At 51.5% G+C, this 23828-nt stretch overlaps 2 protein-coding genes across 3 annotated transcripts in view; one reads left to right on the top strand and one right to left on the bottom strand.

Annotated features, from left to right (window-relative positions):
• Positions 1 to 8330, top strand: part of CKAP2L (cytoskeleton associated protein 2 like) — a 30485-nt gene extending 22155 nt beyond the window's left edge. For both annotated transcript variants that reach the window (XM_067704401.1, XM_067704402.1), the window contains 3 exons: positions 3726 to 3789; positions 5520 to 5709; positions 7135 to 8330. In XM_067704401.1, the coding sequence (XP_067560502.1) occupies positions 3726 to 3789; positions 5520 to 5709; positions 7135 to 7360 (480 nt within the window). In that variant the 3' untranslated portion in view covers positions 7361 to 8330. The remainder of the gene's footprint in view (positions 1 to 3725; positions 3790 to 5519; positions 5710 to 7134) is intronic.
• NT5DC4 (5'-nucleotidase domain containing 4) lies at positions 7028 to 22609 on the bottom strand. The gene is given in 23 exon segments (XM_067703953.1): positions 7028 to 9868; positions 10406 to 10612; positions 10697 to 10986; positions 12092 to 12153; positions 12492 to 12557; positions 13025 to 13086; positions 14588 to 14665; positions 17152 to 17212; positions 17575 to 17626; positions 18272 to 18442; positions 18564 to 18630; positions 18861 to 18989; positions 19743 to 19775; positions 20075 to 20155; positions 20405 to 20476; positions 20611 to 20654; positions 20657 to 20691; positions 21023 to 21080; positions 21191 to 21282; positions 21487 to 21583; positions 21665 to 21784; positions 21866 to 21953; positions 22583 to 22609. Coding segments are annotated over 19 exon segments (1428 nt in total). The 3' UTR covers positions 7028 to 9868; positions 10406 to 10612; positions 10697 to 10986; positions 12092 to 12153; positions 12492 to 12496.
• Positions 22610 to 23828: the final 1219 nt, after the last annotated feature.

The raw sequence follows: 23828 nt of genomic DNA, 5'->3' as shown, positions 1-23828 counted from the left end.
TCTTTATTGCCTGTCATTCTGGGATCTCCTTTCACCAAAACCCTCAGATTCCCGTTTCTTCCTGCATTGCCTGATTCTTCTCCAATACTTTTCTTCTCTCACCATTTTTTTTTTTGGTGGGTAGGGGGTTGTTCTCTTTTGTTCATTAAATGCTTTACTCAGATGCCAGTGAAACTGGGCTGTTTCAGTAGAAGAGGTGGATTTTACAAAGCTTGTTAAAAACTCTGGACACAGATGAGGCTTTACCGTAGGGTGCTTTGGCTGAGTCAGTTGACTGAAGAACCCTCCATATCAGTGTCTTCAGGTCTTCCTTCTAAGACTGGCTATATTCTCTGAAGAAGCCTCATCCAGTCTTCTTCCCAGGAACTAGAAGCCAGGCTACCAGGTGTTATGGGGGAGGAGAGAGCTGGGTGTCTCAACCTTCAGCGTGGAAACTTTCATTTATCCCTTTTTTCAGTAGGCACTCCCACCCTCAATCTTGCATGATATCCCCCAGAGACTTGGAGGATACATGCCCAGTGTCCTGTTTGGATGAAGGTGGGAGGGGCACAGTCACCGGGCTGCATGGAGTTTAGGGATGCAGGGTGGATTTGGAGGTCTGACCGTATTTATTTATTTACTTGCTTACTTCCCAAGCCACGCAGCTTGCGGGATCTTCGTTCCCCAGCCAGGGATTGAACCAGGGCCGTGGCCCTGAAAGCGCCGAGTCCTAACCACTGGACCGCCGGGGAATTCCCAGGTCTGACTGCTTTTTGACAGATGCTCAAGAGCCCTCCTGATTTTGACCCCTCCATCCATTCCTCAGCCTTTCAGGGGCTCTGGGGTCGAATCAGGTTCTTTCTTAGCCACACTGCCAGCTTAGAATTTGGCTCTTTCAAGTTGGTCAAACTGCTTACCTCTTCCTTCCACATTCGAGCTTCCAAAGTCTTGTTGCTGTTTCTTCTATTCCCTGTGGTTACTGCCTCCTTTTTAATCCCTTTAGTATAATTTCAGTAGCGTTTCAAGAGTGATTAGAAATAAATGTGTAAAAAAAAAAAAGAAATGTGTACTCAATGCATCGTCTTTAGCTAGAAGCCTGTGAAAATATAAAATACACTTGATGAGTGTTTTATATAATTAAGACCTTTTGCAGTATATTCTGTACATTTATTCCCATTCTTAAGTTTACAGCCTTTTAGATTTTGTAAAAATGTATAGATAGCTTTGCTTTTATGCTCTGTTGTCAGTTTGTATCTGTTATTTACTTGATACAGAGTCCCAGGTCAGGAAGACCAGGCTCCAAATATCATGTTCCTATGAGAATGTACAACTCATTTATGATGTTCTGCTTCATGCTGGTTAACATGCTTTAAAAAGGATGGCTATCTCAGATAATTTTATCAGAAAATTACTATTCTATAATAGTTTTTTTTATTGTTTTTTACGTTATTTTACCAAATACAAGAAGAAAGGGAAGGCTGGGGGGAAATTGCCCAGAATGCCAACTAAAGGTTATATTTAGATGATGGGATTATGGGTGGTTTTCCTTTTCAAATTTGACCTATTGTTCAGTTTTCTGTAATAAGATATATGACTTTTGGGCTTCCCTGGTGGCGCAGTGGTTAAGAATCCGCCTGCCAATGCAGGGGACACGGTTCCAGCCGTGGTCCGGGAAGATCCCACATGCTGTGGAGCAACGAAGCCCGTGCGCCACAATTGCTGAGCCTGCGCTCTAGAGCCTGTGCACCACAACTACTGAAGCCCGTGCACCTAGAGCCCGTGCTCCACAACAAGAGAAGCCACCGCAATGAGAAGCCCACACACCGCCATGAAGAGTAGCCCCCGCTTGCCACAAGTAGAGAAAGCCCACGCACAGCAACAAAGACCCAATGCAGCCAAAAATAAATAAATAAAATAAAAAAGATATATGACTTTTATAATAAAAACAAAAATTCAGTTAAGACAACACTAAAAACATATGCCAAATTTTCTATATGGCTCGCTTTACATCTTTGGATCAGAATCTTTATGTGGGAACACATCTTCAGTGGAATTATATAAGTCAGTAAGAAAATTGATTTAGAGAAATTTTATTATAGACAACTTTCCATAAATACATCTCTTCATTAAAGTCAAGCATGCCAAAAACAAGATGGCGGCGGCCACATGAGCAAACCCCCCACCCAGGTCTCCGCTGTCGTGGTCACTGCCACCACCCACGCCGCCAGCCCCTCCCGGCATTCCTCGCGCTCGCATATAGCGCGCCAGCTTCGCACCAACCAAAAAGTGTCACCTCGGAGCACGGGACCCACCACCCCGGAGAAGCCCAAGCCTACGTGTCGGAAGCCGGCACTCCCCCCAGTCGCACACCTCGCTCTCGCCCTGCGTGGCACACGTCAGTGGGGCGAGGAGCAGTCGCTCCGCAAGATGCACGCTGCTTACCTGGCAATTAAGTAAAAAGGCCAAAGAGGCAGCTACCGCCAAGAAGCCGAGAGACTGGGAAGACTCCTGATAAAGCCCTCCTGAAGCCAGTTTCTCGAATTCCCCACCAGCAGACCGTCTGAGGTGCCTTCTGCAGAAGAGGATGCTTCAGTCTACAGGAGTAAATCCCAATCCAACAGAACGATTATTTGCTGTCGCTCAGAGTTGCTGAACCCTTGATCCCCAGAAAGGACTTCCACAATACATCAATGCACTTACCCAAAGCAAAGAGTGTCTGAGCCCACTCCCCATGGTTGGTTCTCGTTCAGCCTTCTGAGTGTGTGAGCTACCTTTCCAATGAATGGATTTGACAGACTTTTCGTTTCTGAACTCGCCAGCAAGAAAGAATGGGGGCTTCCCTGGTGGTGCAGTGGTTGAGAGTCCGCCTGCCGATGCAGGGGACGGGTTCGTGCCCCAGTCCGGGAGGATCCTGCGTGCCGCGGAGCGGCTGGGCCCGTGAACCGTGGCCGCTGAGACTGTATGTCCAGAGCCTGTGCTCCGCAACGGGAGGGGCCACAGCAGTGAGAGGCCCGCGTACCGCAAAAAAAAAAAAAGAAGGAATGGGTTAGTTTGCCCTCAGAGACTCTAAATATGTCATCCATAGAATGGACTTGTCCAGCCTGCTAAGGGTGAGCACCCCAAACACAGACTAGATTTAACTTTTGGACTACAGTATAGTATGCATCCACAAAATGGGCTTGTCCGGCTTTTGCCATATCCAGACTTCTATGCCCAGGATGGACGTGAAGAGATTTCACATTGTCCACACACGTACTAGTCTTAGCCCTCTGAGAACGTGAGCCCCCATGCAAAAATAAGAGGTACCTATTTACCTCTCAAAGTGTCGGAGGTCTGATCATATTTCACATTCATGACACATCGTCATGGTTGTTCTAGGCAAAGCCTCTCATTTTATTTATGCTTTTATTCCTGTAGCCAACTATCATTCTCTTCCTCCCACAGTTAACTTTATTGAGTTTAATGTGTATCTCTTGGTGTGATTTCATATAAAATCTGCAATTTTGTGTAAAAAAAAAAAAAGTCAAGCATGCCAGCATTTAACCAACATTTTCTTTGTTCCTTTATTTTTCCCATAAAGCTAAAACTGAAACCTTTTAAATGTTATTTATAGTTAGACAAGAGATAAAAAGGGAAATGTTTCTGTTATAAAAAGTCTATTTGATGTTGAACAACAGCGTAAGTTCCTTAGATCACTTTTTTCCATGAATATTTTTACTACTGTTCATGTATTTTCTTCCTCCCAGCCAATACAAGAGTTGCGGAAAGTTGTCCTTAATATTTTGCAAGACCCAGACAGAACCACAGAAGGTACTACTATTTTGTATTTAAATTCATTCCCTCCAGCCACTCAAGTAGAAGTCATTGAGGAACACATAGCGGGTAAAAAAAGAATTGTAAGTCCCCTGAAATGCCTCTTGCTTCTTGGTTTCCATGGCCTGCCCTTTTGGCCTTCATCATCAGCTGATTCATTTCTATTCTATTATTACAAGTAAATATACTGCTCAACACCAAACAAAGGTTTCCACCAGAGCAGCCTAGACTATAGGTGTATTGCTTCCCTGGAGAGAAGGTGAGAGGAGAAGGCAAGTGACTTTTTTTTTTTTTTTTTTTTTGCGGTACGCGGACCTCTCACTGTTGTGACCTCTCCCGTTGCGGAGCGCAGGCTCAGCAGCCATGGCTCACGGGCCCAGCCGCTCCGCGGCATGTGGGATCTTCCCGGACCGGGGCATGAACCCGCGTCCCCCGTATCGACAGGCGGACTCTCAACCACTGTGCCACCAGGGAAGCCCAGCAAGTGACTCTTTACCAGAAGAGACTGAGGCAAATGGGAGAGGTGCTTTGGTTTAAGTTACATGTTTCATCATAACAAGCCCACCAACACGTATACATCCAAATTCATGTTATACCTTTAAATCATACCCATCTCAGGAATCATTTCACTTAATTCACCATTACTGTCATTGGCCAGAACCTTTAGAGAACTCTTCTATGAAAAATGTGCCAAATACAGTGAGTGACACGTTAATTATAATATTTGTTATATGAATAGGGGGAAAAAAGCTACCTTGAGAAAATAAAATGGATTATTTTTATAATCTTCGAAGGTGACAAATCTTTTTCAAGTGTAGGTTTAGGGAATTGCCTGGCGGTCCAGTGGGTAAGACTCTGCGCTCTCACTGCCAAGGGCCTGGGTTCAATCCCTGGTCAGAGAACTAAGATCCCATGCGTGCCACGCAGCCAAAAAAAAACAAAGGGGTAGATTGACCTTTGGGGAACAATCACGTCATGAGGAATTACAGCCAACTAACCCATTACTTTTGGGAATAAGGTTGTAGAGTACCTATACTCAGTGGTCCTCTTGCTGAGAATGATGCTACAATTCAGGTATTTGTTTATAATGTGTGGCAGTGTTCTTCAAAGGGATAAAAAGAGGAGACAGGAATCCATGCCTTTCCCACCTCTTGGCCCCTGTTGGCCTCTGTTGGGGTCTCAGCCTCCAGCCACAGTATCTGTCTGTCTCAGCCTGATTTCCTTCCCTTAATTTTGGTTGTTATGGTTGGGCTATCATGCAAATTGTGTCAACACAAGACATTTTTTCACCTACTGTCCAAGGTGATAGCCATATGGTCACACCTGGGTAGGGAGGGATCAGAAGGTCAAGTGAATTAACTCTAATGAGTCAGGAAAATTGAACCAAGGTGTGATGTAAGGGTAAGAAGAGGCCAATGATTAGTCACTAAGGGAGCTCCCTCGAGAGTGAATAAGAGATTGGGGATGTGTTCACAATGTTGAAAGGGTAGCCGGGATCCATTCTCACAGGCCCCAAGGCTGCCTGGAGGGCTGGTTAGGAGGATGGCCTGATGTAGCAGGAAAAACTAGTTGTAGGTCCCACTCCAAATCAATTACTCTTTATTGAGTATATGGAATCCGTAAGGATCACTGAGAAATCATTGTAGATAACTGCTGTTTCATTTTATTGATTTTTTAGCTTCAGTATTAAATTGCTAAATCTTTTCTTTTTGACCTTGTATACACAGGAATTACCTCTGACTCTTTAGCTGCTGAAACTAATATAACGTCAATAGAAATGCTGGCCAAGAAGATGGAGTCTGGGACGTCTTGTCTTTCTCCAAAAGAGAGGGAACAGGTTTCAGCAACACCCCAAATCACCAAGTCAGAACAGGATAATCATCCTGGTATCAAATTACAGATCGCCCCGATCCCTAGGTAAGCAAACTCTAAAGCAGGCTTGTGTTCACAGGTCTAATTCAAGTCCAATTCTCAATTTCTCCTCCCCAGATCCAGGATACCATCAGATTAGTGATACCTTCTGCCTCACACGAGGACCAGGGGGTCTAATCCATCTTTGGTGTTAAGGGAAGGAGCTGAGGGTGATGGGGGGGGTTGGAACCAGTGCCAGGAAGATCTGTGTCCTTTCTCAGTACACACACCATCCCCCCTCACACCACCCCCAAGGAGACCTGACCTGCAATGAGGAAGGAGCTGCCAGAGTCAGGAGGGCTGCAGGAGTGGAGTCACCCCTCCCTCCTGGCATTGGTCCTCCCTCTTCACCCTCATTTGTGCTGCACTTGCAGATCCCACCCACCTTTCCAGCCAGTCCTGGGGGGCAGGAGCAAACTGCCAAGCAGGCAGCCTCTGGAGCTGTGGGAAGGAGGGAGCTGTGAATAGCCCTGTGAGAACAGGGAGGCGGCAGGCACGTGCTAGTTAGAGACCGCGCACAGTATCAGAAGTGTTTGGTTTTGAGACAAGTGTAAGGTTAAGAATCCATGGTAATTTAAGGAACTGTGTCAGGGTATCGATGTCATTTTCTAAAACATTAGTGTCACATCAGTCTCTGTTCGTGCTCTTGAAAGGAAAATTCCAAACAAAAGCACCAAGACCACAGTTCTGTATCTTCGTTCTCTGGAAAGCACAGCTGGGCCTCTTCCAGTCTAAACTCCTGTCTCAGACCTGTCATTTCCCCACTGTAGTCAGCTCGTGGGTGGATGAAAGCAGGCAGCTGACGTGAAGACCACCTCTTACTGTCTCCGGAATTGGTGATGGGCGTTTTCAGCAGACTGGCCACGAGTTTTGTGAGGCTACTGTAATCAGTGGTTTTGTGATGTGTGACCAGGATTCACTGCCTGGAAAGGTCTCTGCAACGTACCCTCCAGGCTGCCTGTGATTGGAATGCATTCAGGTTTACCAGGAAGATGCCTGATTTGTTCCAGTTTCAATTTGTGGTTTGGTCCACCATCTTAAAAGATGTTTTTTGAATAATTTACTGTCAAAGCTAGAAAGAATCTTAGAATTCATTAGTCCAGCCTCATTTGGTGTTAGGCCCAATTTCATCAAAACGTGTCAGCTCTTTGAAAGTTTATGGAATAAACAAACACCAACTGCCAAGTAGCTGACTTCAAATAAAAGCACACTTAACAATTCACTCAATTAAATCCCTGTGCTGACACCATGTGAGAGCAGATGGACACCACCCAGTTCATTCTGACAATGAGGGCAAGTCCACCTTAGGACGAGAGCTGCTATAGACATTTCTCTTGTGTTTTATTAGGGAATAAGAAAAAAATAAAGACTAACAAGTAGAATTTTGAAAGAAGTTAGAAGGTTTTGAATGCATCTCTTGCTGTCTCTCAGAATAAACGGAATGCCGGAAGTGCAAGACATGAAGCTTATCACTCCTGTACGGCGTTCAGCCAGGATCGAGCGAGCAGTGTCCCGCTACCCGGAAATGCTGCAGGAACATGACCTAGTGGTGGCTTCTCTCAACGAACTGTTAGAAGTGGAAGAGACAGAGTGTTTTATATTCCGCAAAAATGAGGCTTTGCCGGTAACATTAGGGTTTCAAGTCCTTGAGTCGTAAGTTCTTGATTTTTTTTTTTAAAAAAGAGAGACATTTCAGAGCCTCCACAAGACAAGAAATGCACTTACCTGGGTGGCCTAGGAGAAACTGTAATAGAGGGGCATCGTGGGTGCAGACTGTGGGCCCAGGGCCTGGGAAGTAATTCCCTGCGCTTCCTCTCAGATTTTACACCCCCATGGGAAAGTCTGGTTACTTAAGACTGTAGTTTGCCCCAGCTTTACAGCACACAGAAATCTCAAACTTTGAAAATTAACTTACCCCACAAGTATGGTAACAATTTGAATTTTATTGACCTGCCTTAATCCCAACATAGTTATTTGTTATATCAGGAGGTCAATTCCACAATATGATAGACTTTCCTTCCTGCATCCACCTTAGCAGAGAGGGCAAATCCTTCCAGCATGGAAGATCTGAGTGTAGAAACTAGCCTTCCCCGCTAGGTGGGACGTGACAGACCATCTGGTCAGATCCTCTCATTCTGCAGCTGAGTTTATGCTGGCTGTGCCTTTCGCTCAGAGATCACAGATGACTTTTATGTGTGATCTTTGACTTCCGTCACAGATCCTTGGAGATGAGAGGTAATTCACATCCTTTCTGGGCCTGGCCTCCTTAATGATACACAATCCTGCACTGGAGTGGTCATCTAGCTTTTTATATTCAAACCTAATTTTGCATTTGTTATTGAGAAATGCTTCAAATAAAAACAAAAGGGAGCAGCAGACAGGGGCGGGGAAAGGACCCTTGCCTCTTCAGTTCTTTGCTCTGCTAGGGGACACCTGGCCTGAGAAGACATCTGAGCCCCAGAGACTATCATAGGTCGCCTTTCCTTCCTCCTGGGCAACTGCCTGTGGAAAGGTAAAATCAGAATCGTTGTGTAAATATAATGTATAGGAAAACCTAGTCGATGTATTTGAGATTTTAGTTTTCTTAATACTTATGTATCATCTAAAAAACAATTGACTTTTATTCATTCCTGCGTATTCATTTATCATATTTATTACAGAAAACAGTGCTGGTGGCTTGGCCTAGAGAATTAGGGGTTTGTCTGGGGAACGCCAATAGGCTATCCCAAGCGCCTCACAGGGAACACCCACTACCCTGGAGAACTCACCTTCATGTGGATTTTTCCATTGTGAGGGAAGCAGATCCATCTCTCCAAGTCTGATTTACAAAAACGAGGTTCATAAAGCTGAGGTATAAACCCATAATGCTCATAGACTAACTTTGGATGAGAAATAGATTGTCACCACAACCAAAACGCAGGAATCCACACAGCTAGGCGTTCCCTGCCCTTTAGACAGACTCACTTTACCTCTAAAGCCAAATCATGCCCGAGGGGTTGCTTAGAAGTCCTGGCAGCTGAAAATGGGACTTGGGGAAATCAAATATTCAAAATCACGAGACAGAAAGAGCCTGAAGCACGCCCCTCCTTGTTAGGAACGCCCTTGCCTCAGACCTCAGGCCCTCCAGCTCACGTCCGTGGACCAGTCCTCTGATTGGGCCTGCACTGCTGTCCTTTGTGCATTACCTGTTCTTTGGCTTCAGACGGTTCATCCTTGCCACCTAATGCCCATCCCCCGACCCAGACTGGGACTCAGCTATCTATGGTGATGTTACGTCTCTCTCTCCTCAGAACATCGTCTCAGTATTACAGCTCAGTTCTCAAAAGAACACCTTCGCTATTGCCAGTTCCCAGCAGGACTTCTCACAGTACCACCCTGGGTACTAACAATGTCGGCTGAACCACTGGCACTGAATAACGTGTAGATTTCAAACTGACAAATTGGAGGTTTTAAACAGCCTGATTGGACTAGGTAGCATCTTCAGGATATAAAAGGATGTGGAAGTGATGGGGATGGTATAGCAACTACAGGAAACTGCACCGTGATTCTGGAGCTCTACTCTAAACAAGAGTAGCCCTCTTGTTTAGTAAATAGCGGTTCCTAGATACCTGGAGCAGGAGGGAGGGAGAGAGGCAAGGTAAGAAGCAGGCCCTTAATCACTTGGGAGGAAGATTCATAGGGAATTGCAGGGGAGATATGGGCCTCGGCAGAAATTAAGTCTAACGTCCAACTTCTTAGAAGGGGGGAGTGTAAAGGGAGTGTTAAAGGAAGATAAATAAGGATGGTTATATACTGGCATCCTGGTGCAGAATGACCATGAACCAGAAGACGAGGAGAGGAGGAGGCATGACAGTTCACATTTATTACTGTTTACTAGGTACAGGTACTCATGGTATAAAAGACATCTGTTGTGCCTGCTTGGCGTGTAGTCCTTCTTCTAATAAGAGTGCCCTAATTTCCTTAGGACCACCTCTTTCCCACTCACAATCTGTCGCTTAACAGGAACGGACTCCACCCACATTAGCATGTGACCCAGGCTAGGCCAACCAGAGCCCAGTATCGTGGCCAGCGGCATTGATTGGACGATGGGGTTATTTCTCACTCAAAACCAGTGAGACTCGTTTCCCAGACTTTTGTTGGAGAGACTCTTTCCCTGGTAGAGTTGCTGCAAAGAGGATGGAAACCTGTAAACCTTCTTATAACCATGGAGAAAAAAACCTCCTAGAGAATGGCACCAACACAATAAGCCTGAGAGCTAGAGAGAGTAAGCTTACATCCAGTGACATCATTTGATCCCTGGCTAAAGCCTGGAGCTGGCCAAGCCCTGTACTTTTCCGTGATGTGAGACAATTGATTCCCTTATTCTTAAGCCAGTTTCATTTAGGTTTCTGTCAGGTGCTAGGGAAAAATCCTGACTAGTACACATATATACAGTAGTAGAGGAAACTCCTATTTCATGTTTGCTCTGGCCGCCTTCCAGGCATATTGTCTCACTACATTCTCACAGTAGCCCTATGGCATAGGTATGGAAACAAAGTGAGACAGTAAATGACAGGCAGGACTAAAGTTTCAAACTCAGAGCTGCCTGGCTCCAAGTGCAGAGCTTTTAACTCCTGTCTCTAAAGTATGGAAATGAGAACTAGGACGGTGACAAGGAAAGAGCAAATCTGAGAAAGACATTCTTGAACGGTTCCCAACTTACCAAATAAGAATCACTGTGATAGCCAGAGTGCTGTCATTTATCCTCCAGATGAGGTGATCGATCACATCTTTACCACAAGAGCGCCGCCCCAGGCATGGTGCTTCTCATCATTTCTGCCTGCTCGGGACTGGGTGCCGGAATTCAGACCCCGATTCAGCCGGTGTGACTAGTCACAACTAGAAATGCGTCTCTCTCCCGTCAGCAACCCTGGTGAAACAGCCAATGCTCAGCTGTGCCAGGCCCACAGCACATCGGTCTCGGGGCTCTGCCATCCCCAGGGTGCAGCCTCACCCATGTGGACAAGCGTGGCTCCCAAGCAGTTTCACATGGCAGCCAGTGGGAACGGGGAAGAGAGGGGGCGGAAGGCACACCCTCTCCTTTTAAGGTCAGGACCTGGAAGCTGGATGCATTATTTCTGCTTAGGGTGAGAGGGACCACAGCTTGCTCACGTGTCCCCAGTCATCTTCAAAGAAGGCTGGGAAATGTCTTCTGGGTGGCCACATGCCCAACTAAAACTTCTTCCAGAAACGGGATATGACTATCAGTGTCTACCACAGTCTTAGGAGTAATGGAGTACATCTCTAAGGTGCAGATAAATGAGGACAGAGGTGACACAGGATTAAAAATATATATACTGCATCAAATGAACAACCCCGAGCTAGAAATATCTCCCACCCTACCCTGCCTCAGATGAGTTCCTAAGAATTGAGGAGGGTTCTAATCCAAAGTTGTATAGCCCTTCCCCACTTCCTCTCGTCCGTCTCATGATAGGTCTTTAGCCCCACCCTTTCCCCTGCAGTTCTACAAGCTGACCCAGAGTAATAATAAATCAGGTTACACGGTTCACTCAATAAAACATACAGGACACTGGAAGCCAGAGATACAATGATGACCCAAACGACCTGTCACTAAGGAGCCTTAAGTCCGGTGGGGACACATGTTAAAGAATCACAAGTGTCAAAGTGTGATGATCCTGGGCTTCCCTGGTGGCGCAGTGGTTGAGGGTCCGCCTGCCGATGCAGGGGACACGGGTTCGTGCCCCGGTCCGGGAGGATGCCACATGCCGCGGAGCGGCTGGGCCCGTGAGCCATGGCCGCTGAGCCTGCGCGTCCTGAGCCTGTGCTCCGCAAGGGGAGGGGCCACAGCAGTGAGAGGCCCGCGTACCGCAAAAAAAAAAAAAAAAGTGTGATGATTCTGAGAAAGAGGTCCCTGGGGGAGGGACTAAGAGAAGGAACTGATCCAGTCAGGGAGGTGGGGAGGCCCCCCGAGATGTGAGGTGGGGGGCAGAGATGGGGGTGCTTCAGGCAGAAGGAAAAACACGGGAAGGGCCCTTTGGCCACCTCTTCCTTTTGCAGGTCTCTCTCCCCTCCCTGTCCCTTCCCCCCTTCCCCTCTCCCTCTCCCTCACTCTCTTCCTCACACCCCTTAGGGGTCTGCTGCCAGGCCGATTACCCCCAGGCCCTTCTGCATTCTCTCCACCCTGGGAGGGAATTCTAAGGGTTCAGTTTTGTAGCATTACAAAATACTTTTTGTAATACTACTGTATTTCAGCACCTTTCCAGAAAAGCATGGACCCTAGGGTCTGAGCAGTTTTCCCGGTAAAATACTATCATCTACCTCTTGAATAAAAATCTAGTGTTTAAAGACAAAAGGCCAGGGATACCCGGTTCTTGCCTGGAGAACCTACCCCTGCAGGACTCTGAGGCCCAAAAGTCAACCCAGGAAGAAGAGTGAAAGGCCCAGAAACTTCTGAAATAAACAGAGATTTAAAAAAATGACTGTGAACTCTCAGCATGCAGCCTGTTGTCCCTTATTTATCCTCAGATATTCCAAATGTTTCCCTTGTTTATCCACAGAAAATAAAACTAGTGAACTGTGCCACAGACCAATTTCTTCAAGAGTTTGTTTTGTCATTTCAAACATGTAAATATATTCCTTCTGAGCCTCCAATATTAATGCCAGACGATACACTAACACGAAAAGTGAACTCAAATTAATGACAGAACAAGAAGGGCCAGGGCTTAACACCACGGAGGAGCTCCGACTAAAATAAAGAATCAAGTTTTTAAATCATGAGTAGGACTTACAGTTTTTAATGCATGTATACATCAAGTTCAAAGATGTCTGGGCATCTCGCTGTCTTGCATAGTGACCTGGAAAGAACATTAATGAGGTCATCTATAGCCCATTAGGTATTATTGTTACTAGTGACGGAATCAAAAGTGCACAGAAATATTATTTTTATTTATTTTTTGATGTGGACCTTTTTTTTTTAAGTCTTTATTGAATTTGTTACACTATTGCTACTATTTTATGTTTTGGTTTTTTGGCCGCAAGGCATGTGGGATCATAGCTCCCCGACCAGGGATCGAACCCACACCCCCTGCATTGGAAGTGCGGAGTCTTAACCACTGGACCGCCAGGGAAGTCCCGGAAATACTATTTTTAAAAAGAAATGGATAGAAATAAAATTGGATGTGAAATGATACACTCAGGGGAACTGGGCAAAATAATTCCACTTGTTACACACAAATGGCCCAGAGGCCAGGGAGGGTTGCCTTCCAGGATGAGAGCAAGACACCTTCCTCCTACCTAAAAGAAGTGCTCTTGGGCTCCAAACCTGTTACATTTAGGAGACTTCAATATGGTTGCTTTTTCTCTCTTCCATATTTTTCCCGTTATCTGAAAAATATTTCAAGTGGAAGACGACCGTGATGCCGGCCTGTGTCCTGGGTTCAGTCTGCCTCCGTGCAGCCCTCCTGGTCCTTGCCTCTCTCTTTGCCCTCAGCCTTCTAAGAAACAAAGAAAGCTGGTCATGGAGCCTTCCCAGGTTCACACAGTGACTCTCAACCAGGGGTAGAAAATGTGTCAAAATGCCCTAGCCTGGGCTGGGATGGAGATGAAGGGGTAGAGAAACCAACACATCCCTAGAGAACATGCAGTTGCAGATGGGAGTGGGTCCAGCCCTCTGGTGGGCTGGGAGGGAAAAATAGTTGCAAAGCACTGATTAAAGTATTGATGTGCTTGAATTTTGAGCTTCTCCTGGGCGGGAGTAAAGTGGCTTACAATTCCGTTTCTACCTTGTCGGGCATGCTGGAGGTGCTTGGTAAAAAAACCGGTGGGAAGAATGCTCACTGAGCCCGAAGCCACCAATCTAAAGGGAACCGACGAGACAGGCATTTTGAAAATCAAGGCCCAGGAACGCCAGGGTAGAAACAGGAACCCTCCTGCAGGGCCTGGGGCTGCAGAACCAGGCTAGGAGCTGAGCCTGCCCCTCAGGAAAACTGGAGTTTGCACTCAAAGGGCAGTCAGGCAGCACAAAGGAGCAGAAGGGTCAAAGCAGAAGCCCCTACACATTGCGTCCGTAAAAGCTGCCTGGAGAGGAAGCCTGGCCAGGGAGAGCCTGTGCTCTGCAACCTCTCCCAGGGCGGAGACGGAGCTGTCAGAGAAATGAGCCAGAACTGGTGTGAAGAGGTGCAGGGCCCCAGTGCAGTCAGCTGACCCCGCTGAGCAGAACCTGTGAGTTTGGGCTGACAGCCAGTGGTTCTGGGCCCCCTCGGACCCAATGCCTCATTTTTTTTTTTTTTTTTTTTTCCCGGTACGCTGGCCTCTCACTGTTGTGGCCCCTCCACTTGCGGAGCACAGGCTCCAGACGCGCAGGCTCAGCGGCCATGGCTCACGGGCCCAGCCGCTCCGCGGCATGTGGGATCTTCCCGGACCGGAGCACGAACCCGTGTCCCCTGCATTTGCAGGCGGACTCTGAACCACTGCGCCACCAAGGAAGCCCCAATGCCTCATTTTAAATCTAAATATTTTCTAACACAACATTGTAAATCAACTATTTCAATTAAAAAAATATGTAAAACAAGTATTTTCATTTCTTCTATCCTGAATTGAAATTCATAGATAATATAATGATTGTGTCTATAATCTTAAAAATCAATATAATACCATAACTATAACATAGGAGAAATGAAAAGCAATGTATAATATAATATGTATTTCTATGTAAATACTCAGGAATGATTGCACTTGGAAGGCAAAAGAGCTCCTGCAAATCTCCCAAATGCCTGCTCGGGTTGATGCTGCTCCATTGGGACCCCTGCTCTAGCCCCGGGGTAGCCCCTAAGTCGCTGAGCTCCTGGGCCAGCCAGGTGGCTCCTCCCACTTCCCAGCAACTCACCCTCTGGCTGCAGGAGAGGAGGTGGGCGGCAGGACCCAGACTGGCCCATTCTGGCTCTGCTGCTGACTCATGGGGCATCTGTAGGGGCCAATGCAGCAAGAGGTGGAGAAGCTCCGTCAGTGGTGAGGCCTTCCCGGAGTCCCCAGTTATGCATAGACACCGCCCCACCCCCCCCACCCCCGCCAGCTCCATCCTCTGCCCCCAGCTGCCAGCTTCCTGCCCAGTGATGCCACAGAAAAGGGAGCCCAGGAGGGTCAGCTGGAGAAGGAAAGCTCTGGCAGACGGACTTCACTTCCTCAAAAATCCCAGGCAGCACAGCGGGGTAAAGGTCAGGTTTCTTTAACTGTTTCACCTGGGTGCTCCGGATCCTTTTTCTTCACCTGTCTGGTCTCTACTTTAGCAACAATGTCTAACAGCACTCTAACTGTGCCTCGGACCCCCAGCTTCGGCAACAGGAAATCTCCAGCCCTGCTCATCTAAAAGCCCAGAGAAGGGATGAAGCTGCATGGGGAGAGCTCAGTTCCCCCAGCATGTGGCAGTGTGATGCAGGGGGCAGAGCGTGTCCCCTGAGTTCAGCAGCCCTGGGTTCAAATGCTGACTCTGCAGTCTGTCTACCAGTGTGACAGCAAGTTACTTAGGTTCTCTGCACTTAAAATTCACCAGTGGTAAAATGAGAAGAAAACCTACTTTGCTGGGTTAAGCATTCAGCAGGATCGATTTTAAAAAAACAAACACCCAGCCCAGAAACAAAACAGTTTTTCCTCCTCTCAAATATCAGGAAGGGAGCTGAGAGTGACAAGAAAAGCAGGGCTCAGGGAGCCCCAGAGAATTAGTTTCAAGTCCAGAATCTTGAGTGCAGGTGGCACACCATGTACGACGGAAATAATGACCGCCTGTTGGGAGAGGGACGGGTGTCCTCCGGGGAGCTCTGCCCTGGTCAATCCCACGGCCCCCATGAACTCCGTGGCGTCTTCGCCGCCTCCACTTCCCTGCTTTTGCCCCAGAAGCATCTCCAGGGCTTCCAGAGGAAAGCCAGCTGGAGCGTTTACTGTATGGACTGCTGTTTGGTCCACTTCCTCTGCGATCACTGTGTACTGAGGGTAGGGAGACCATAGCCTTCCTCCTTCAAACCAGTATCATATGTACTAGGGAGATAATGTGGTCTCAGTTTAAAGCAGGAGGGCAGGAGGAAAACTTCCCAGCAGAGGCATCGTATCTATACAACCACAACCCCTCTAGAGCTTTTTTTTTTTTTTAACCGTGTGGACAGTTATCTGCAAGGGTTTGACCCGCTTGTGCCTAGAGGGGGAGCGTGGGTCTGGTGACCTCAAAAGCCCCTGGCAGGGCTGGGGACCAGTGGATCCTTCTGGGACGGAGGGTCAGGGATGCCGGGGGTGGGGGTGGGGGTTCTGCAGGGACCCACCAGCTCCGGGGCCACCCGGTACAGAGAGCTGAGCGGTGGTACAGGAAGTTGAGGCAGGTGGCCGTGTAGAGGTCGGCGTAGCGCATCATATGGTTGGAGAAGAGCGTCTGGCGGAAGCCGCAGCGGAACAGGCTGCCCATCGCGCTGTAGCACTGGTCCAGCTCCTGGGAGACTCGCGGGCAGAGATCCCATCCCCGCCCACCCCACCCCCTCACCCCCACCCCTGCAGCCCACGACGGGGAAGGGGCTGCCGTGTTGCCCGCAGCCGGGGTCTTTGGGAAGTGGGGCAGTTCGCCGCTTTGCCACGGACCCCACTTCCCGCTTCACAGTTAGTTTCCTGCCTGGCCCTGGAGAGTGACCACCCTGCACTAAATTCTCAGCATCACTTACCTTCTGATGCCTCCTCAGAGGGCTTTGCAGGAGGCCCACACGCCCAGTCCCCACTCCGGCCCCCCCAACAGGCCCCCCCGCATCACAGGCCCTTCTTTTAGAGTCTAGAAAACTGGTCCAGATGTTACTCCCAGAGTGACTGAGCAGCACATGTGCCTCAGTTTCCCCGTGAGTAAAATAAGGATGACGATCCCCGCCCAGCCCACCTCGCGGGGCTGTGGGAGGATCAAATACCCTACAAGAGGCTCAGCAAAGATCCTTCACTATTGGTCCCAGCTGGGCCTGGGAAGGCCAAGTGGCCTGACTCCCCTTGATGTGGCCTGTGGGACTCTCCCAGCTTTGGTGACTGGTCAAGTAATACCACAGGGAACGTGTCCTTTCCACCGGCCCTAGATCCCGTCTTCTCAGGCCCCTTGTCTGGCTGACCCCAGACGCTAGCCGGGTGGTCGGTCACATGAGGACCCAACCCAGGAGGCCGGCACTTCTCAAGGTTAACGGTGGAGATTGAGGAACTGGCTAAGCCCCACCCATCACCCCGCAGGCCCTTTTAAGAGCATACTGCTGTCATTCGTAATATGGCCAGCAGGGGGCGCTGGCTGACAAGGCCAGGTGGCGCTCCTGACGACTGGGGGAGTCGTAATTGGGCTCTGGGGTCTGGGACGGAGCGGATCCAGTCAGGCCGCCCGGAGGCACACGCCCTACCTTCAGCCCCCTGGGCCCATCCCCTCCTCCCTCGGCACCCCGCTCTTACCCGAATCTCCCTCTTGGTGGAGCTGATGAGTGGCAGCCCGGAACTGCTGCCATCCGTGTGCCTGGTGCAAAAATGGCCACATGACCCAGGAAGAGAGGAACGGCCCCCCAGGCTCCAGGCACAACCTCCCCAGATCGAGTTGGGGACACCAGTGGGGGGTACTGGGCTGGGTGTGTGCCCGTGAGATGGTAAGCGTCCTCAGTCCAGGCTGGTGGGTCAGCAGGAAGGGCCTAGAGGTCACAGTGTGAGTGTCCCAAGGGGGTCAGAGGGGTCCCAAAGTCCAGTTTACTAGGGAAGCCCACCCTGAAACAGATCGTGATTTCCCGACCACTCTGGCGAGGACCCCGCTGCCAGGCGGACATGGACCATTACCCTCCATCCTGCTCCCCTCCCCGGGCAGGGGTCACAGGTCAGGGCTCTCACTGGTACAGGTCCGCCAGTTGCATGTCCAGCCTCTTCAGCTCCTCCATTCGCTCTGAAAAGTGGACAGGGGACAGGGGGCTTGACAACCCTGCCCACCTTTGTCCCAGGCCTAGCTCAGCTAGTTGAGGTGAGGGTGGAAAGGCCACTGGGGTCTAGGCTCCCCCTACTGTGTGTATAACATCCTTCACCCTTTCCTTACATCGAGGGAGACTCTGCCCAAGGCAGAGCAGGGACGGTTGAGGAAGCTGACAGGGAGTCAGGTGACCCGCCCAAGGTCACAAGGCAATGACTCAAACCCAGCCCTTAGGACAAGCCCGGATTGTTTGGTTTCAGAGCAACTCCTGACCCCGAGGATACAAGTCATTCCCGGCTGGGAGAGTGGACCTTCCACTCACTAAGATTCCTCAGGGTGGGTAAGGAGGGTGGGTTCAGTGAGGAAGGAAACCTCGGACTACAGAAACACCACAGGACTCTGGAATCAGGAGACAGGATTTGAGTCTCAACTTTAGCCCTTCTGGCTGTGTGACTTTGGGCAAGCCGCTTAACCTCTCTGGGTCTCTTGTTTCCTCGTGTATAAAATAGATCTGCTCTCACAAACCACAGAGAGGACGGTATTATCACGGTCACTACCAAGCCCCCCGCAGGAGAGAGGGGAAGATGTGACCATGGTGCCCCCTGCTGGCCCCCCACGTCTCACCCTCCTCTCAGGCCCAGATGTCCAGCTCCCGGGACAGCTCAGGAACCACCAGGCAAGTCCGCCAGCCCTGCCGCTCCTTGGACTTGAGGATGTCCCCAAAGATGTGGTCCCCGACGTCCAGGATGTCCTTCCCCCGCACCCCGAGCAGCTTGCACACTGCGTCTGACGACCCTGCCCGACCATGGGAGGACAGGCCCACTCACAGCCCTTCCTGTCCTGGTGGGCAGCCTGGGGACATGGGCTCCTAGCTGAGAGGTGGCGCCTGTGGAGGGACGGGGCGGGGAGCCGGTACCTCCAGAGTAGACGGCACAGTGCTGATGGGTCCCCGTGCTGGTGCCCACGCGGAGCTTACCCATGTCCTAGAGCAGGCAGAAGGGGTGCCCTGGTCAGAGAGGGCAGGGGGCTGGGATTGGCAGGGGTGACCGTGGGGTGTGGGAAGAAGGAGGCGGCAGAGGGCCCTGAAGGGGTCCCCTGCTTCCTTGCTTCCGGGGACAGACAGACAGCAGAGCAGCAGCTGCTAAGGGCAGATCAAGCCTGCCCACAGCGTGGGCCACGGGTCATGGGGGACGGGCCTCGGCCCCTGCATTACCGTCCTGAGCTGTCTCAGCACCGTTCCCTCCGCAAAGAAGCAGGGCTTCTGCGTGTCCACCACGATCAGGTCGAAGTAGGACCTCCAGGGCCTGCAGGGGGTGGGCAGGTGCAGACACAAGTGCTCAGCCTGGGAATCTGACCCGCCGCGGCTCACAGGTCCTCAGCCAGGTCCCTGCCAGCCCCTGCCCCGCCATACCCGGCCGGATGCCCGCCCAGGCTCCGCCACGCTCTGGACCGGTGAAAGCTCGCCAGCCCTCGCATCTCATGCCCGCCCATGTGCCCTAGCCCTGGCCCTCAGCAGGACTGAGACGTCCCGGGGGCAGGACCCCGGCAGTCTGGCCACGCAGCCATGCTGGCATGGGAGGCTCACAAGCTATAGCAGCGGAGGCCAGCGCTGGATGTCGCGTGCACCGCGTCAGCCTCCAGAGCCCCTCACGGCAGAGTCAGAGACGCAGGGGCACGGGACAAGAGCACAGTCCCCGAGCTGCAGACCCGCTCACCGGCTTGCCTGCCGGGTCCCCGCGGGGTGTGTCATGCCCCCTCCCCCAGGCCTGCTACAGCCTCTTCTCACCCCCTTCCCCACCCACTTCCGCCCCAACCAGCCCCTCCCCAAATACCTGATGGCCTCTTCACTGCCTTCTCCAAGGCCGTGAGTGGCCTTCCCCACCCCTCCAGGCTCCTCCTGTGGACCGGCTGAGGTCACTGGTCTCCCACCCACGGGGGAAGTTCCAACAGACCCACCCACGTGAAACGACCCACACACACACTTGCCTCTTCGTCCAGCGGGGGGCTGGCCATGGGAAGGGCCCCAGCAAGGTGGCCCAGCCCGGCCCTGCCTGCCCTTGACACAGCCTCCCCCAGCCAGGCGCGTGGCCCTCACCTCACCAGCGCCAAACAGGTAGCTCCGGATGGCCTGGCGGGGACAGGGCAGGGGTCAGGGCACCCAGCTGAGATGGGCCAGGGGCCACTACCTGCCATTGCCCTCACCCCACAGGCCATGCTGGGGACCACAGGAGCGAGATGGTGGGAAAATTGCTTCTTCCACTGAGATCTAAAAAGGCCAAGAAATGGAACCCAAGATGCCAACCAGGCAGTGGGCGGAGCAGGGTCTTGGCTGCTGTTTCCTGCAGTGCCTCAGTTTCCCCAGGGCCAAGAAGGAAGCAGTTCTCTGGCCCGGAGGCTGAGGGCCTCCCCCGTCACAGGCACATGCACGTCGGTGTAGTTGTAGCTGCCGGTAGCCAGGAACACCTTCCCTACCTCCTTCCTCTTGCCCCGCAGGATGGGGATTCCCGCCTGGGTCAGAGAGAAGAGCAGCCTCCAGGGCTGGGGTCTCCCCAAGCTGCCCCGGGAGCCCCTTCCCAGGTCTCAGCCCCATGGGCAGGGGGCCTCAGGCCAGGCAGGAGGGCGGGGCGCAAGGCCAGGGTGCACAGCTCTGTCCAGATCTCGAGGGGAGGCCAGGGAAGGGGGAGCAGCCCCAGTGCCCTGGGGAGGAGGGGGACAAAGGGACAGGCTTGGTCACGACCCTGGTCTATAGCCACTCGCATCCTTCTCCATGTATTTCTCCAAGTCTTCTGGGGTCCTCTCCTTGAGACAGCCCCGCGGGAGGGAGCAGAGCTGTGAACGTGTGTGCGTGCGTGCACGCGTGCGTGCCTACACATGCCTGCATCCAAGATGAGGGAGCCCAGACCACCAGCCTCCACGGGAAGAAGAGTGAAACCTTATGGGGTCTGGGGGCCTGGGCCACTCACCGAATGGTGGACATTATCCACGGCATCCGTCACATCCTGGAAGACATGAAGAGGTTCCCATGCTGATCACCGGTGTCACAGCTGGGTCAGGCCAAGAGCGAGGCTGATAAGGGGCCCTGATGTGACCACCAACCCTGGACCCCTACCAGGGGGACCCCTCCATCCACAGTGGGCCCGACACTGGGCTCATGTCCCAACCCTCCTGGCACGGGTGTCACCCCGTGGGGGCATCAGTTACAAGGTTGGGGGCCCCTACATCCAAGGCCTTCCCTCTGAGCTCCTGGAGCCCCTCAAACCCCTCAGGAGGAGCCTCTGCCCTCTGGCGGGGCCCCCATTTCCGGGCTTGGCCCCTAAGCTGCACAGTGTCCTGCTGGTCACCCAGGGCCACAGCGGGGAGGGGCATGGAACTCACTGGATGTAGCGGGAGCAGCCAGAGAAGAAGCCCACCAGGCAGACGTAGAGACAGGTTTCTAGGGCAGAGGGAGGCTGGTCGGTCGCCGGCCCGAGGATCCAGGCAGCAGCCCGCCAGGCCAGAGCCAGGACCAAAGGATCACCTCCCCCCACCCCCATCAGCCCTCACCAGGCAGGTTGAAGAGCGTGATGAGGGTGTGGGACCGCTGCAGCTCATCCCTCTGAATGAACTTACTGGGGTAGAAACTCCAGATCTCGGCCCTAGGGAAGGGGTGGGCTGGGTGCCATGATGCCCCTCCCCAGCGCCTCCCAGAGGCCAGGACAGGCCCCGCCACTCTTTCCCGCCTCTACCCATCCTTCTCTCCCTCCTTATCCAGCTGGCATTGCCGAGCCCCTGCGATGTGCCCGAGTCACCCCCGCCACTGTCTTTCCTCCAGCATCCTCGCCCCGCACCCCGTTCCTTACTCCGGGAGGAAGGAGAAGCCATGGGTGCCCAGCAGCCCATTCCCGCGGGCGTCCACCTTCAGCAGGTTTCCACAGGGCGCGTCAAACACCAGCCCCCCGGGAGGGGGCACAGAGGTTGTGGATGAGGCACCAGGGCCAGTGAGTGGGCCCAGCCTCCCGCCCCGCGGGCTCCCGCACCTGATGGGGAAGGCAGGGTCGTAGGTGCAGCGCAGGATCTCGTGTGGGTACCCGACGCACACCAGGCGCTCCAGCAGCAACTCGAAGGCCAGCGTCTCATAGGCCGGGGACTTGTAGGCTGTGGGCCAAGCAGACCCAGGCCGGTTGGTGCCCGCCCCCTGCTCCCAGCCCCAAATTCCCCTCACTCCCCTCCCCCTCCCAGCCAGAGTGCAGTCCATGTTGAAGCCAAGGCAACAAATCTTCCCCAGCTCCAGGCTGCGGTTGACAAAAATCCTGGAAGGGGAAGGACACTGAGATCAGCCCCCCAGACTCCAAGACCCAGGGCCTCGCGTGTGTCTGGGCACATGCGTGTGAGCGCGTGTGCAGGGCTCCGTCTCAACGTGGGAGTGTGCTGGGGGCATCCCCGTGCGCGAGGATGCGCCGTTGTCTCTTTCCTGAGCGGGGTCACTGTGTCCAAGTTCAGAGAGGATGCGTTTGTCACAGGTGGGCAGCACATGTCCCCACGTCGGCGTGCCTGGGGGGAGAGCACCTCCCTCCATGCCAAGTGTACACTGTCAGGTTTCCCTCTGACGGGTCACTGCCCACCTACAGAAAGATGTCCCCTTGTGAGTGCAGGGGCTGGTCTGTGTTCTGAGTGTCACCATCCCTGTGTATGAGCTGCTGTGTTGTGTGGGATATGTCAGGAAATGGGGTGTTTGTAAGATCCCCCCGACCCCAATCCCAAATGCCCATCTCACCGCTGGTGCCAATCCTACCCCAGGGCCTGTGTCTCCCCTCTGGGCCCCCCAGGCTCTCCCCCGTCCACACAGGCCATCGCTGCCAGGAGTGAGGAGACAGCGGCCCCCTCCCCAGCCACCTGCCTGCTAGCAGTGAGGCCCAGCAGCTCCCGTCTCCCTCAAACACTTCAGACACCACTGACCCCGTGGGCGCCACCCTGGGCCCCCATCTCCTCCTTTGAGGGAGAAGAAAGCCAGGACAGTCTCTGGCATCCCCTCTCTTCTCTAAGAGAGAAAATAGTAATGATCAAGGAAGAAGAATTCATCCGTATTATGCCACCTCCACTTCTAGGGCTTGTGCCCCCAAAGACCTCAACCACCTAGAATGTAGCAGAGAACACAGAGTGAAGCAAACATGGCGTTTACAAAAGCGGAAGACGCGTGTGCTTTAAAAATAAGAGTGTCGGGACTTCCCTTGCGGTCCAGTGGCTAGCACTCCGCGCTTCCAATGCAGCGGGCCTGGGTTCGATCCCTGGTCAGGGAACTAGATCCCACGTGATGCATCTAAAGATCTTGCATGCCGCAGTTGAAGATCCCACACGCGGCAACGAGGATCCTGCGTGCCGCAACTAAGACCGGCACGGCCAAATAAATAAATAAATACGTAAGAAAGAAAAAAAAATATGTCCACTCAAAATGGATCTGAAAGGACACAACGGTACATTGGTAGCTGTTAATAGAGCAGGGCTAGCTCTGTCTATATAAGTAAACAAATGGGCCTAACCATAGAAGTTCAAACTATCTGGTTATCTCATGTATTAACACAAACTGGGTCTCAGTTCCAGTTGTATTTAATGTTTTATGATCTCCTAGACTTTCCAGTCCAGGCACTTTTTGACAAAACTTTGTCCTCATTTGAGGGGCTTTTGTTGTCGGGTTTTTGTGTTTGTTTTTGTGGGTATTTGCCTCATTCCATCCCTGAGCTTTGCAGCTAGACAGATGTGATTCAAAACTATGTTCTAAGGTGTTTCCTGTAGTGAAGTCATTGGTTTGCAATAGTCAGTCATGCTTTGCCACTAAAAGGGGACGGAGGGGTGGTAAGCCACGAGATAAGCTAAAGTTAAATTGTTAGAAGAATTTCTTGATAGGAAATTATAGCTTTGCGTTTTGTTGCTCTATTTCCTGAAAATAACTTGGAGATGCCCCTGATTTGTCCATCTACTGCTTTGATTCCTTGGATAACACTCATTCTTTCACGTTAAGCAAAACCAAGTAATTGTTGCAGAGGTCTCTGTATTTTGCAGCTGCCCTTTTGTAAGACGCACTTTTCCCAAATAAAACAATTTTAAAAACCCATAAAAAAAAATGTCCACTCAAAAACCTGTACTTGAATGTTTAAAAAAATAAAATAAGGGTGTCTAGGGACTTCCCTGGTGGCACAGTGGTTAA

Source organism: Pseudorca crassidens, chromosome 14 (genome assembly GCF_039906515.1).
Source record: "Pseudorca crassidens isolate mPseCra1 chromosome 14, mPseCra1.hap1, whole genome shotgun sequence".
Classification (NCBI taxonomy): domain Eukaryota; kingdom Metazoa; phylum Chordata; class Mammalia; order Artiodactyla; family Delphinidae; genus Pseudorca; species Pseudorca crassidens.
Note: the sequence above shows the minus strand (reverse complement) of the source record. Positions and strands in the feature narration are given on the sequence as shown.